At 29.6% G+C, this 15,777-nt stretch overlaps 1 protein-coding gene across 1 annotated transcript; it reads left to right on the plus strand.

The window, feature by feature from the left end:
* The first annotated feature begins 3,164 nt into the window (after positions 1 to 3,164).
* On the plus strand, positions 3,165 to 5,696 carry LOC123295346 (myrosinase 1-like). Its single transcript, XM_044876659.1, has 7 exons — positions 3,165 to 3,234; positions 3,311 to 3,583; positions 3,712 to 4,088; positions 4,159 to 4,253; positions 4,413 to 4,844; positions 4,943 to 5,046; positions 5,563 to 5,696. Exons 1-7 carry the CDS (start codon positions 3,176 to 3,178, stop codon positions 5,669 to 5,671), a joined length of 1,449 nt encoding a protein of 482 aa, XP_044732594.1. The 5' UTR covers positions 3,165 to 3,175; the 3' UTR covers positions 5,672 to 5,696.
* The last annotated feature ends 10,081 nt before the right edge of the window (positions 5,697 to 15,777 follow it).

Raw genomic sequence — 15,777 nt, forward strand, 5'->3', positions numbered from 1 at the left:
TTTACAATAGAACAGAAATGTGAAATAGGTGTAGCATATGATATTTTTTTATTTTTTAAAAGCAATTTGTGATAAATAAAAGTTTAATTTAATTCCCAATCCTTGATCTTATTTGATAAATCATTTTTATATCAAAGTTTTCTCCAATTTTCAGTTAGTTTGAACATCTTTGATTTTTTTAAATAGAGGTATTTTATGAAAAGTTGTCGGTAAATGAAACAATCTGCCAAAATATCTTTAAATGTAACCCTTAAATCTTCATTAAGGAGTAAAAAAAAAACAAAAATGAAGAAGGTTGTAACGCTATAGAAACAAAAAAGAAGGTAACTAGCTGAAGACAAATCCGATTGAAACTTTACTAGAAAGTACGGTTTTATCACGAAAAAAATACTGTTTATTTTCTTGGCTCGTATGGAATCGCAGAAAATCTGAAATTGTCGCTTTTAATGGTATTTTTTTACTAAAAATTTTCGTCGCAAAATAATAAAAATTTAATTTAAAAAAAATTAAAGTTCATGCATAAAGTTCATAGATGGTTCATGATTGAAAGCATATTATTGCCAGAAAATTAACACGAAAGAAATAAATAATAATGAAGGACATTTTTTTATTTTTTATTTTATAAAAATGAAAGTTGATAATACTATAGATATGATGTGAACTGAAGGCAAATTTACAGATAATTGAATTACATCACATTTTAAAATGCGATGTTGATGTGAAAACTAAACTTTCGATAAAATGATTGGTATTATAAAAAACAGTTATTGACTTTACTGATTGGAATACTAATACTTACTATACACACTACTTGTTCAATTGAATTATCGTTTGTACAATTACTTCCTTTATTCTTTTTGTAACTCATACTGAACATAGTCTGACAGCTAGGGTTAATAGTACGTAATAACGAACTGACACGTTAGTTTATTCAAATACAGATAAAAATCAATCCATCAAGTAATTAAAAAAAAGCGAGACCCGGTAGGAACTAGGTTCTTTTCATTCCTTCGTACATTGTAAATGTAGTACGATAAAGAAGTAGTTCCAAAAAATGTACTCGGCAAGAAATATTGTATCTTTAATTTGCTTGTTTATAAAAAAGTGAAAAATAATGCAAGTCAAATAGTAAGTTAAATAAAAATTATAGAGTGAATCGACAGTCAGTCAAACAGTTTGAAGTGATCGGTCAAACTATTTGATTAAACTTAGTTTATAAGGCTAATTTGACTCCAAATATTCAAGTTTTATTTGACGATAGAGCAAATAGTTTTCCCACACCCACACCCACACCCACACCCACACCCACACCCACACCCACACCCACACCCACTAACCCAACCTAACAAAGCCTAACCCAGCCTAACCCAGCCTAACCCAACCCAACCCAACCCAACCTAACCAAAAATTACAAAAATTGTGTTTTTTTGAATTTTTTATGATTTTTTCGATTTTTACAAATTGCAAAAAGTGTAAAAAAAGTTTTTGTTTCCGATTTCGATAAAACTAAGTTTATAAGGTAATTTTGACCCGAAAATTACAAAAATCGTGTTTATTTGATCATTAAATGAGTAATTTTCGAGATATTTTATGAAATTGCTTTGAAATGAGCGATATCTTAAAATCTATTTGCTCTATCGTCAAATAAAACTTGAATATTTGGGGGTCAAATTAGCCTTATAAACTAAGGGTTCGTATAACAAGGCTAACTTTTTACTTGACTTTATAGCAAATAAAAGCTGATTCACAATCCAAGCCTTGGTAAACCTGGTAAACCTGGTAAACTTTGGCAAAAAAAATACTGGTCTAGTCTTGATTCCTTCGTCAGAATTACCAAATCTTGTAATGGGTATGTTCACATATGTATTTGCATCGTAATAACCGATTTCGTTGTAAGCCTTGTGTTGTATTGTAGGTAATATTACATTTGACACATATATAACTGATAATCAAGTATAGTACATATTATAAAATTTCCGCCTAATTGGCGCCATCACGGGTAAACAGTGATGTTTACGAAAAAATGTTTCAAACAAAAGTTGTTTAATTTTTGATAAGGAACATTTTTTACACTTTAACTTTTGTTCTATCTCAAACGGTTTACAAGATGGGTCCTACGGACCCAAGACCCAATTGACCTATGATGCTCATTTACCCTCACTTTTTACGTCCTGAGTACGCTGTAAAAATTTCAGCTCGATATATTTTTTCGTTTTTGAGTTATCGTGTCCACAGACTAACGGACGGACGGACGGACAACCGGAAATGGACTAATTAGTTGATTTTATGAACACCTATGACAAAATTTTTTTTTCTAGCATCATTATTTGTAATCGTTACAAACTTGGGACTAAACTTAATATACTATGTATATTTCACATATACATGGTATAATACATTTTACAAGTCCAAATTTAAAAACCAGATTGTGTGATAAACACTTCAGTTATTTGCAATTTATCAATCAACTCAGCTAAAGTGGTTTCTATTGTTGTTTAAATTAAAGTGTGGAACTGTATCTCTTAAAATAATGTTTAGATACATATCACTGAATTAATTTTCTAACAAGGTTATCTAGTTTTATGATAATTCAACATTTCCTGTCTACTGACATTTTAATATTAAGAAATTTGAATATTCAGGAATTAAAGAAAATATAGTCAGTCTTTGGGACTGTCGACGGAAGTTTTTGTCCAGCAGGATGGATCAGAAGTCGTAACATGGGTAATTTCACGGGTACAAGTTCTTGGACAATCACCTAACTGTTGGGGACCATGCCACACGACTGACAGAATCAAAAGGTATCTTCCAGAGACAAGACCATAACAGTTATGAGACATTGAATATTTAAAAGAAGGAAAATTGAATTTAACAACAATTTTCAAAATATTCTAAATTTTACGTTATTTTAAGATATATTTGGTTTTAATGCATTGAAAATCCAAATCTGCTATTTAGCGATTTAAGAAAAGTACTTAATCGATATGGTAACACAGTTATTTACGGTTTTTCTCTTGCACATGCAAGTGCTGTGAGTTTATTATCATAATTGTTTTACAAATTATAAACTTCAATATCTTATCAAAAACATCAAAAAATTTTCAACAATATCGTTGACGTATATAAAAGCGAAAATTTAAATATTCAAAAACCTAATCTTCAAATAGAAAATAAAATGTTTAATTCGTACTGTCTAATTTTTAACTGTTTAATCACTTTTATCACATTGCAAAAGTAAGTTTTGTTTAGCTAATTTTGAAATTTAAACTTTAAATATACATACTTGCTATTGAATCTGTTTTATTTTTAGTGTCGAGGGTAGTGTCTCTTTCCCAAAAGATTTTATATTTGGAGTAGCTACTTCAGCGTACCAAATCGAAGGAGCATGGAATGAAAGTGAAAAGAGTGAAAGTAATTGGGATTATAAAACGCATTTTTATCCTGAAAATGTAAATGATCATTCAAATGGTGATATAGCGTGTGATTCTTATCATCAAATCGATGAAGATTTAAAAATCATTCGTGAGTTAGGTGTACAATCATATAGATTTTCAATAGCATGGACACGAATTTTACCGGATGGGTAAGAAAAGTTTTTAAATACTATGGAAAAACTGCTAAATGTTTGTTGAATTTAGTAATCCTTTGGAAGAAATTTGGAAATAAAAACAGCTAAAAAAGAATAAGCCTCCACTTTTAGTTTTGTTTCAGTTTTTCGAATCGTGTAAATGAAGATGGCATACGCTACTATAATAAATTAATCGATGGATTACTTCGGTACAACATTACCCCATCAGTTACTATTTATCATTGGGATCATCCACAATCGTTGCAAGAAATGGGTGGTTGGACAAATACACTGATGATTGATTTGTTTGCAGATTATGCAAGAATAGCTTTTGAATATTTTGGCGATCGTGTCAAACATTGGATTACTTTTAATGAACCAGATTTATTTTGTAGTGATATCAAAAGAGGAACTGTTTTCTCTGATGGTTTTGGGCGTTATTTATGTGCTTACATAATGTTAAAGGCACATGCTAAAACATATCATATTTATAAAAATGAATACTATATTAAACAAAAAGGTTTGGAATTTTATGCTAACACCACTTCGTACATCAATCTGCAAATTTATTTATTTTCGGTTAATTCTAGGCAAAATTGGTATAACATACAGCTCAACTTGGCATGAACCAAAAACAAATAGTACTGAAGATATAGCGGCTGCAAAACGCGCTCTTGAATTTGAAGTGAGTGCCAAATCTTGTGGATGATAATAAATGTTTCTTTTCAAAAACCTTTAGAAATCCGATAGTTTGTCATAATGACCTTATCTATGAGAGTAAAATATTTTATTAAAAAATTTGATAGTTAGTAAATTACCGTTAAATCGTATGCTTATATTTTAGCTAGGTTTGTTTGCAAATGCAATATTCTCGAAAGATGGAGATTTTCCAAAAATTGTAAAAGAACGTGTTGCGTTCATGAGTGCTCGACAAAATTTTTCAAAATCACGATTACCAGAGTTGACATCCGAAGAAATAAAAACTATACATGGTACAGCTGACTTTTTTGGTATTAACCACTATACATCAGATTTAGTGTCGGATCCATCTTGGGAAAGCTTCGAAGTTTCTTATGATGTCGATGTTCATGTGGATAGAGGCGTAGATCCATCTTGGCCTGGGAGTGAAAGTGGTTGGTTAAGAGATGTTCCATGGGGACTACATCATTTACTAGTATACATCAAGGACACGTATAATAATCCAATAGTTTATATCACAGAAAATGGATTCTCTCAGTTTGAGCTACAGGATGATGGACGTGTTAATTATTTCAAAGTAATGAAAACCAAATTAATAATAACTAACCTATCAGCACTTCGGGACCTATCAGCACTTAAACAATTATAAAACTTCTTATATATTTCAATTTTTAGGGATACTTGGAAAGTGTAGCCAATGCAATTGCAGAAGGATGTAATGTTCTTGGATATTACGCATGGAGTTTAATGGATAACTTTGAATGGAATGCTGGATATACGTAAGTTTTTATGGAGTATTTTTTCCATAGGCGTCGGTAGGCTAATCGATCCTAAAATTTGAAAGGTACTGCCATATTCGAAGAACTTGTGGAACTTAGTAAACAACATTTTCTGTCTCGGAAAAATTAATTGCAAATATCTTTAAAATGTAAAAGTGTCAAAAGATATAAAAAAGGTAAAATACCAAGGTGTTCGTATTTTTCACTGGAATTCAACAGAAAACGAAATGTAGCTAAATTTTAAGCAAAAAAAGTCAACTAAAAAATTAATATCTGTGTTGTTTACAAACATTTTTGTTAAAATTTTTATTTAGTTTTAAACGTTCACCTCGGGGCGTTAATGTCGAATTTTCGTTTAGAAGGATACAAAAATATTCATAAATAGTAAAATATTAAAATTTTTAAATCGTAAATCGATTACAAAACCATGAAAACTTTAAGAAACAAAACTAGTTCAAGAGTTTGTATCCGGATATGTCATGTCAATGGGAATTATTCTTAGAATTTATTTTTCAGACATCATTTTGGATTATACCATGTGAATTTCAGCGATCCAAATCGTGCACGTACTCCAAGAAGATCGGCTTTTTGGTACAAAGATTTTATAACGGATCAAAAAAGTTAGTAATTTAACAATCTTGTATTTTTTGAAATTTTTTCTCAAATAAAAATAGCTTTTCAGTAAGATAATAATATTTTATGTAAGAAGCAAGTGTTTTATTTCTAAAGCCACGGCCATACATACATAGACTTCCAGGAATATGAATTGGGAGTTTTTAATGCAGTTTCCTCCTCTTTAAGATTGTTCGTTTTTAAATTTCATTAATATTGATGGTTTTCGAAATATTGGCGAAAAAACGAAATACCGTTTTTTTTTATCTTTAATTGTTTATAACTTTTGCAATTTTTTCTTTATTAAAAAACGCTTTCGTCACATTTTTCACGTCATTCCGAATCTCACGAGGTATCATACGTATTTTTACGACCATTATCACCAATTTGAACTCGTTGACTAGACTACATGTATAAGTACTAAATACATTTTTCAAGTCAAAATTTCAAAACTGATTGTGTGGTAAACACTTCATTTATTGCTAATTTATCAATCAACTCAGCTAAAGTGGTTTCTATTGTTGTTTAAATTAAAGTGTGCAACTGTATCTCTAAAAATAATATTTAGATACATATCACTGATTTAATTTTCCAACAAGGTTATCTAGTTTTATGATATTTAGACATTTTTTGTCTACTCATTTAAAAAAAAGATATTCAGTCATAAGGAGTGACGACGAAAGTGAAAACTTAAGTCTTTTTTTTAATTTTTTAATTAATGGTAGCATGGGCAACTAAAATTGCATACTTTGTAAATTAAAATGATTATGTCTTACGTCTGTAAGTAAACTATTATGATAAAATAATTTATATGACTATTTTCATATAATAAGTTATCAAACATCAAAAATCACTCAGTTAATAGTTAATTGTGCAGCTTTAATTATTAATACCTGGATGACCGAGCCTTGCTCGTTATTTATTTTCAGTGAAACCTAGCTAGATCGATTTTTCGCACCCGAAACCTCCTGATTTTTTTTTAAATTTCTATTACCACTTAAATTTGACAAGTTTATAAAACTTGTGTTACCAGTGAATAAGTTATTATTTGGCTACAAGCAATTTAGGCTTTATTTTAGTAGGCTTTACATGGTTCCAACACCTTATTCTTCAATTTTAAAGTTAATTTCCAGGTCAACTCTTTTGGATATCTGTAAATTGGCATTTAAATTAAGCAATTTTATCAAATTTTGATACAACACGTTAAAAATATCTATAATTACTTTATATGATCGATATTTAGTGTAGTTGAACAGTAGAGATAAACTCTAATTAAAATGTAAATGTAAAATCTATTATGACGTTACATATACTAACTACATCGCAAAGCGGCGTTGGTTATTATTTACACCAATGATAGATAGATAGATGATACACATACATACACAGACACAGACACGCTGCCTGGTATTATTTACATAAAATTTGATAAGCACGCACGTAGTAAATATAATATCTATCAGCAAACTATTTTGTTCATTTTACCACAAGACATGACATTATGTCAAATTCAATTTCAATAAATTTTCAAATCTAAAATTAAAATATCATTTTAGTTATGTAATATAATAACATCATTTAATTTTGTCAGTTTTTTGTTCAAAAATTCATCAAATTGATTTTTTTTTATCTCCAATTTCGATAAAACTCAGTATATAAGGTAACTTTGACCCAAAAAGTTCAAAAATCGGGAGCATTTGTTGACTGGTCGAATCGGCTTTTGAAATACGGACTAAAATCGATCAAAATATTGCGATAACTCTGCATTCAATCATTAATTAAACCTGATTTTTATACTTTTTGGATCAAAATTATCCCATCCACTGAGTTTCATCAAATTTCAAAACAACAGTAAATTTTTTACCAGATATCCAAACGATGCGGACTTTTTAAATTTCATTTTTGATGGTGTTTTGAATCGTCTTACCAACTTTGATTTAATTTGATAAAGAATTTAATAATGGAAAATAATAGAAAAGTTTGAAAATTGTGTCAAGTGGCTGAGGACCATCTTAACAAATATCAAAATTGCTTCAAAACAAAGTTTTTTTCTTAGATCACAAAATATAAGAAAAAATTAGTTGAATCAATCATTTATTTTCAGTCATTATATTTTGAACGCCATGTTGGATTGTTTAGAGGGCAATAAAAGAAAATATTTTGTAATCTTAGAAAGAATCAGACACGGAACCATCTTTTAGTTTTATTATTGTCCTGATGATATTATCATGACATAGTAATTCCACAAATCTTATATAATTAATTATATTATATAACCTAACTATGTACATATACTACGAGCCTAATAACAATAATATCATTCCTAATATATGGGAATATATCGAAGGAGGATAATTTGAATTCAAATGACGACTAATTATTTGCATATAAATTACTATTCACATGTTAATTAATTTAAATTACCTACGGGAATGAAATGTAGAACAATCAATAGTCGATTTTTTTAAATACTATTTCATATTTTTTTTTAAAACTAGTTGTTAGTATGATAGAGGATTATTTTTGTTGTTTATATTCTATGATTGTTTTTTAAGTTTGTAGATATTGCGGATAGAGAATTACCGGATTGGGAGAATATTGTGACAAGAAGATAAAGTGTATTTAAATACTAAACATAAAATGTATATGAATGGATTGTATATACAGAATGGACCAATATGGTTGTTGCATTGTGGCACCAAAAATGTGATAGAGCAATGTTTTTGAATTCTGAATACTTTTCCAACACAAATTGGAAAAGTATAAACCAAATTTAGTAGGATTACATACTTGGTTTATCAAAATTGGATAACATTTGGATGTGATAGAGCAAAATTAAATTTTTTGAATTCTGATGGCGTCATCATGTGAAAAAATTCGATTTTTTGATAACACAGGCAAATTTTATCCGATCTTATTGGAATTTTTTTTAAAACCCACTAACTTTGGGGCATTCTTTTCAGCTGTGGTGTCAGATTTTTGCTAGCTATCACTGATGTGGCTAATTCCGGGACCAGGACTCCACATTCTTGAAACCTATTAGAGTGAGGTTAATTATGACCACAAATTTGAAAAATATGACGCAAATTTAGTAGGATTACATACTTGGTTTATCAAAATTGGATAAAATTTGGATGTGATAGAGCAAAATTAAATTTTTTGGATTCTGATGACGTCATCAAGTTAAAAAATTCGATTTTTTAATAACACAGGCAAATTTTATCCGATCTTATTGGAATTTTTTTTAAAACCCACTAATGATGTCAGTTTTTTGCTAGCTATCACTGATGTGGCTAATTCCGGGAAAAGGGCTCCTCATTCTTGAAACGTATTAGAGTGAGATTAATTATGATCACAAATTTGAAAAATATGACCCAAATTTAGTAGGATTACATACTTGGTTTATCAAAATTGGATAAAGTTTGGATGTAATAGAGCAAAATTAAAATTTTTGGATTCTGATGGCATTATAAAGTTAAAAAATTTGGATTCTGATGACGTCATATAGTTAAAAGATTTTGCAATTTTCCTCGATTGTGGCTTGAAGAAAACCAAAAAACTTCATTAACGTGAATGAAGCCTTGGGCAGCTTCCGCTACTGTATTATATATGCATGTATTAAATTGCATTTAGAAAGGACTTATACATAGTTGAACACTTAAACATCATTAGCAAAGTAAATTTTACAAACCCGATAAGTATATTCCATTAACTGTTGTATAATCAGGGTTGCCAGACTTCACATTTTATAGGTAAAAAATTTTTCATGATTGAACATTTGACATTTTATTTAATTTTGAAATATATCAAGAACTCAGCCAAGGATATTCATGAGCTAGATGTTGGACAGGCCTGGATTTGCATATTGGGCCACAGGGGCAATGGTCCTAGGCGTCAAATTTTGTGGCGGTAAATTGATCGAAAGGTCAAAATATAACTGTGTGCATGTGACTTTAATGATGAATAATCTTAATGAAAAGGGAATTAAAAAAAAATTTTCTTCATACAATTTTATCTATATCTTCGAATTATGAATTTTTCAAATTTGAAATTCGTTGCTTTGGCCATTTTGGCAAATATTTTGGATCAACCGTTTCTACTGGATCTACTGTTTTTTTAAGGTGCCATCTACCACTTTTAAATGAAATGATCTGGCAATCCTGTTTAACAATTTAATGCTGTTCAGTAATATATTGTATGATTATGTTATATATAATTCTGCTATAATTCTGTAGTTTATGATATAGAACTTGTAATTCAGAATAACTATCATGTTATGTTTTCAAGAACAGAGAACTACTAAGAAGTAACTATTCGCCACATCACTATTACTTGCTATTATAAGCTTTTTCTAAGAAACTGTGTTCATTTTGTGAATATAGAATGACCAACACTGACCAAGATTTTGTAAATTGTATAGTTCCACATGAACAAAACCGTAGAGTGAACACTAGCAAATTAATAAACCTATAAAATGTTGGTTTTTCGGTCTCGAAAATTACATAAGTAAATGTGCGGTGTTTGTAATAAAAGAGAGAAAATATATACAGTGTCGTAACTACTGTCGATTTAAAGATGTATTCAATCGAAAAATGGACCCTTGTTTATTCAATTTTAGTGCAGGTCTAAAATTGTCATAATTCATTCAGTTCAATTTTTAAATGTCAGATTAAATTTAATTTTTTTTTAAATATATCTTTATAAATTATCGCTCATGTGTTATTCTGATGTATGAGCTATATTATTTTTAAGTTTCATTCAAATCCATTCGTTAGTTTTTAGGTGAAAGCGTAACAAACAAACAAACATCCATACTTTCACATTTGTAATATGTAGGGAAGGACTGGATATGCCCATCGTGCCCATAGAGCAAATACCAAAGTGTGCTATGCAACTAAGAATAGTATGAATGCAATAAAATAGAATTTAGAAAGGTAACTAGTTCGAATCAAATATGCGTCAATATCATGCATATCTTCAGCTTTATAAATGGGTTGATTTCTTTTCTGTAAGAAGTCATTATTATAATTCTTCATAGTTCTTTTTTCAAACAATTTCTATCTTTCGTATTAAAATGTGAACTTCGTGGAATAATTTCTATAATAATTTGAATTTTATCCATCATTAATTTTTGTCGACTCTACGTGCATTTAAATACGTGAAAATTATTATTGATGATTGTAAATACGAGAGTTACTTTAACTATCAATATGCGTCGCTTGAAGGCGTTTTGTGTTCCAGCTTGATGGGTACTGTTGATGGTTACTTGCGTGAAGGAGATGACTTACTTGCTTGCTTGAAGGAGATAACTTACCTGGGCCAACCTATCTTTGACGACCTCTCTAACCTAGAGTCTTTTTACCTCAAAGCGCTCTTACTGTTCCTTCAGCTCCAAATGGTTTATGGAGAAGTATCCTGGAATAGGCCAACCCTCACAACGGACCCTATGATCTAAGTGTGTCCTATCCCAGGATAACCACTCTACCCTAACTTTTCCTATGATCAATTGATAACATTAATAATTATTAAACGATAAGATATTTTTTCTGTCAAAAATACTGCACTGATGAGCTTGTCTACCACCTCGAACATGCCGTACTGAAGTATTTTGGTTTATCAATATACACAATTGTTTAATAATTATTAATGCTGTCCAGTGACCATAGTTTCCGTCAAATTCCCTGCTGTGTTTTTTCGGAACAATAACTAAAATATGACATCATCATACCCATTTTAAAAAGATGAAAGTTTGATAGACTCGTCAAAAGGAAGCCGCTAACGAAGTATGTATTCTCTGCATCACAAAATCTGCATTACCTTTTTTACATTTGCGTAGTGTAAATTTTGTGACGCACAGATATTTATTATTTAAAAAAACCTGTGATGTCCCAAGGTCTTTAAATAAAAGTACATACCTAGTGATAAACTTTGTACGATGATACCAAGCCCTCCATGGTTGAGTCTGCCTCACGCTTGATCAGTTTTTGAATATTTACACAGTCGACAATATTGTTAACTGGCATATGTATTCTCGGATTAAACATATACCTACTGTGTATAAACGGGGAACTAAATCAGCATGCATTTTTATGACTATTATAATACATATTTAATAGTCATAAATGAATATGTATTAACTGAATAATGACAACCATTTTGTTTCCTGTATTGACATTACTAGAAACATTTATTAAAATGATTAAATTATATTAAATGCACACAGTTTAATGCGTATATGGTATTTATGTTTACAAAATGTATGCATTATTACACAATTTCATTGCTGATTATGTATAATATTATAGCTATATATGCAAATTATCATTTTAATATTTGCATTTATAAAGTCTTTATTTATTTTTTTTTTTATATGCTACTCCCATGTAGGTACTTCCTAGAAAATTATGGAAATTACTATTTTTCGAAATATTATTTATTTAAAACATAGGATAGGATCACGGAAAGTATTTTAGCGTAGAAGTAGGTTAATACAAATCATTAATGACTTTAATATTTTGTTGGTAATTTCAATTTATAGTATAAAACATAGCCGCACCCCGCTGTCTACTTCACGGCTCACCTACAGCGTCAAAGAAACCTTCATATGCAGAAATTCACGGTTCAAGCCCTGAGAGTTTGGCTATGCTGTTTGCTTGATATGCCCAAATTGAAAAATCTCATTTTGTGACTTTTCAGAGTTTGTTGAGAGTCACAAGCTCTCCGGTTAATTTTATATTGTGTTTTGTTTAGAAATTTGTAAGAACATTTTCCAAGTTTCTATCTTCAATTGGTTTTCCCTCCAATTTTCCTGCCGGTTAAAAACTTTATGTATATACCTCTATAAAAATTGTTTCAAATTTTTCGTACAATGATAAAATATAGTATCAAATTTTCTCAATAATAAAGATACACGCTTAACATACTACTTGTGAGAATAATAATTAAAATTCTCTTTTGTAAATATTATAAATCACATAAAATTTAAAAAAAAATAACTTCAACATTTTAGCAAACGTTGATTTGTATTTATCTATAAAATAATTTACATGGGGTTTACATAAACAAAATTTCATCCCTTTTCTTACCGCCTTAGGAGGTAAAATTTCCAAAAATCCGTTTCTACATGAAATGATTGAGAATTTTTTCAAATTTTATTTCATACATTTTTTGAAATTAAAAAAACCACCTGTATATTTAGATAAACAACTTTTGATTGAAATAATTTTTTGATAACATGTTGCAAAAGCATAAATTAGCACAACAGTTTACTTTATTTTCTGTTGAAAATTTGTAAGTAGTTTCAAATTAGTGAGTTTTTTACTTATAATTTCATATATGTTTCATTATGATAAATTTTTCCGTGTGGTAAATTTCTAATGTGATAAAATTTTGAAACGTCTTTCTAAGACTTCATATTGTTTTGTTTTGTAATAAAATTTCTCATATATGAAGATCCTTTTTGTAGTGAGTGTTAAAAGTACCTCAACAAAATTCTCTCTTGAGAATATAATAATGTCATTTATAAGAATTTAATTAATTATCCGTTAAGTGGTCTAAATCCAAATTGTTATTATTTCTTGTTCTATTTACAAAAGAGGTGTATGTAAGTGTTCATCTTCACGTTTAGAATGTAAACAAACCACAAGACGCAAATAATAAAGGTGTGAGTAGGTATAGTAATATTTTATATAGCGTAATAAATTGTGAGTCATTGCCAAGCTTTCATGCTTTTATTATTTGGTATACTTATTGTTAAAACGTATTGTCTCTTAAAATATGTATGAATTTTATAGTAGGTATGTGTATAACACAACAAGTGGAAACTCATCTATCTTGGCTGGTAACTAAAAAGATATATATTCTAGTAAGAAGTTTGTCATTAAATAATTATATTCTTATAAGATAATCTACAATGTGGTGGCGTAAAGAGTATTGTAGGTAGGTTGCTTGAATTCTTGTAAAAAGTTTCTCTCGCATAAAATTATTGTTTGTTTATGTTTGTGAATTTTATTTGTATTATATACGTGTGTCGTGAGTACACATAATGCGAACATTTATAATCAAATTTAGCTAAGTGTACTGTAGGTCCGTGCGCAGGAATTATCCAAGGGAGGGGTTCAAACTTTTGTTTGTTGGGTTCGCTCAGTTAATTCTGCGAGGTACAGAAAAAAACTTTTCCAAAACTCTGGGCGCATTGCCTTCTTCACCGCGATGTATATTGAGCGAGAACTAAACCGTTTAGCCGATCTTACAACATTTTTGATCTAAGTTATGGTTTGAGGCGATGAAAGGTTGAAAAGGAGCGTTCACGTTCGTCGCTGTTGTTACAGGCAAAACTGCCAAAACGCGAATCATTTAGTGGACATGCGGCAACGCATCTCTATTGCAAATATTGAGTGTTTCGAGTTTGGAACTTCAACCGGCAATCATCATGCAAAATTGAAAGCATTTTAGTTCAGAAAGTCGCGCAAGAGTTTTGATAAAAATTTTTCATTTTATGTAGAAAGACGCAAGTTTAATTTGATAAAATATTGCGATGATTCATCTATAACCGATCTATAGTCTTCAACTGCATCAGTCTGTATATTCAAGCGTTGAGTCTGTTATGACGTGATATATGGCTTCCGCACTTCTATGTCGTATTCATCGCAGCATCAGCTAGTTCGATAGCCTCGCCAAGATCCAGATTTTCTGTTTGAAGTACTCGACTCAAAAACAAAATCAAAGAATGTACCGAGCTCAAAATATGCATAGATATCTGATTCGTCAGTGGAAATGCGTCTCATAAATGGGTGCATTTACAGGACTATATTATTAGTTCAAAATTTATGTGAGCAAATTCTCCATGTTAGGGATTTTGATCCCCAAAACCAGCGTGGAGTTTTTTCCTTGGTCAAATTCTTCGTTTCCTACAGTATAAATGATCATACATCGTATCTTGTAATAAAAATGAAATATTATAAACGCAAAAAGAAAAGAATTTTATTACCAACATACAAATTTAATTTTGTAAAAATAACTAAGATTAGTTGCACATGTAATTTAAATATATATACATCTACATTTAAATTATATTAAGATTTAATTATTCTACATTATTATTTGTAAAAATAAACAAACTTAATATGCACAACCATAATAAATGCATATTAGAACTATAAACATATATCTACCAACTGACTGACTGAGCGAGCTTATACGAATGAATACAAGTTTTACATAAAGTTTTCATGAAAAACTTTTTACAAGACAACAAACAACTACACTAATGAAACTTCATTTGCAGAGAACTTAATGTAGAGTTAGGTATATTCTATCTTCAAATATTTCTTTTCTTTTATTTTAGCGCCAAGTTCATTTCAAACTATATACATACAAGTTTACTATTGTTCACGATTAACTTCTAAATAAAAATTGCAATTAACAAGTTAACTATAACTTGAGTCGTCCAAACTGAAGAGGAAAAATGCCTACCAGGCGAAAGGTTTTTGCTCGCAAATGACCCTGGAAGAACAAATATTTTAACATAATTTTACTCAAAAAAAAAAAAAATAAAATAAAAAAATTAAACAGCAGTTTAACGATTGGAAATGTTGAAGGAGGTTTTAAAGAATATAAAACAAGCCTAATTCCCGGCAGGAAAGTTGAGGGGTGTTTTTAGGAGGTGAAAAAAAAATGCACAGTTTACTTTCCCCAAGCGAAAGGACTTAATATGTGATAATAATTGTGTTACCAAAATTTGAGTGATATAATTTATTAAACAATATAATTCCAAATAGATGGATTCATAATATTTCTACAGACGATGACTGTCATCGATATTTAATTACAAATAACATTTAAAGTTATGTATGTTGACATTATTTAACTGTCTAAAACTGTCTAAACACTCACATTGACTATTTGAATTTACAAACTTTGACTGTATGTAACATAAACATTGTCTGTGGTGTAATTTTGTGTAATAGTGTAGGTACCTTATACCTATAATAGTTCTTGCTATTGAAATAATTGGAATAACTTATCGAATAGTTTTAGGGAATATAATATACACATTCACATTTACTTACCCAATATATTGGATTTATTTGGTCATGTAAATGTATGGCCATTAACGTA

This window comes from Chrysoperla carnea, chromosome 3 (assembly GCF_905475395.1).
Source record: "Chrysoperla carnea chromosome 3, inChrCarn1.1, whole genome shotgun sequence".
NCBI classification, from domain to species: domain Eukaryota; kingdom Metazoa; phylum Arthropoda; class Insecta; order Neuroptera; family Chrysopidae; genus Chrysoperla; species Chrysoperla carnea.

What these genes read in the sequence shown, in the direction of transcription:
- LOC123295346 (XM_044876659.1), top strand. Translation starts at nt 3,176, where the DNA reads ATGTTTAATTCGTACTGTCTAATTTTTAACTGTTTAATCACTTTTATC. An exon ending in ACTTTTATCACATTGCAAAA is followed by an intron (nt 3,235 to 3,310) that starts GTAAGTTTTGTT and finishes TTTTATTTTTAG; the next exon opens with TGTCGAGGGTAGTGTCTCTT. An exon ending in ATACTATATTAAACAAAAAG is followed by an intron (nt 4,089 to 4,158) that starts GTTTGGAATTTT and finishes GGTTAATTCTAG; the next exon opens with GCAAAATTGGTATAACATAC.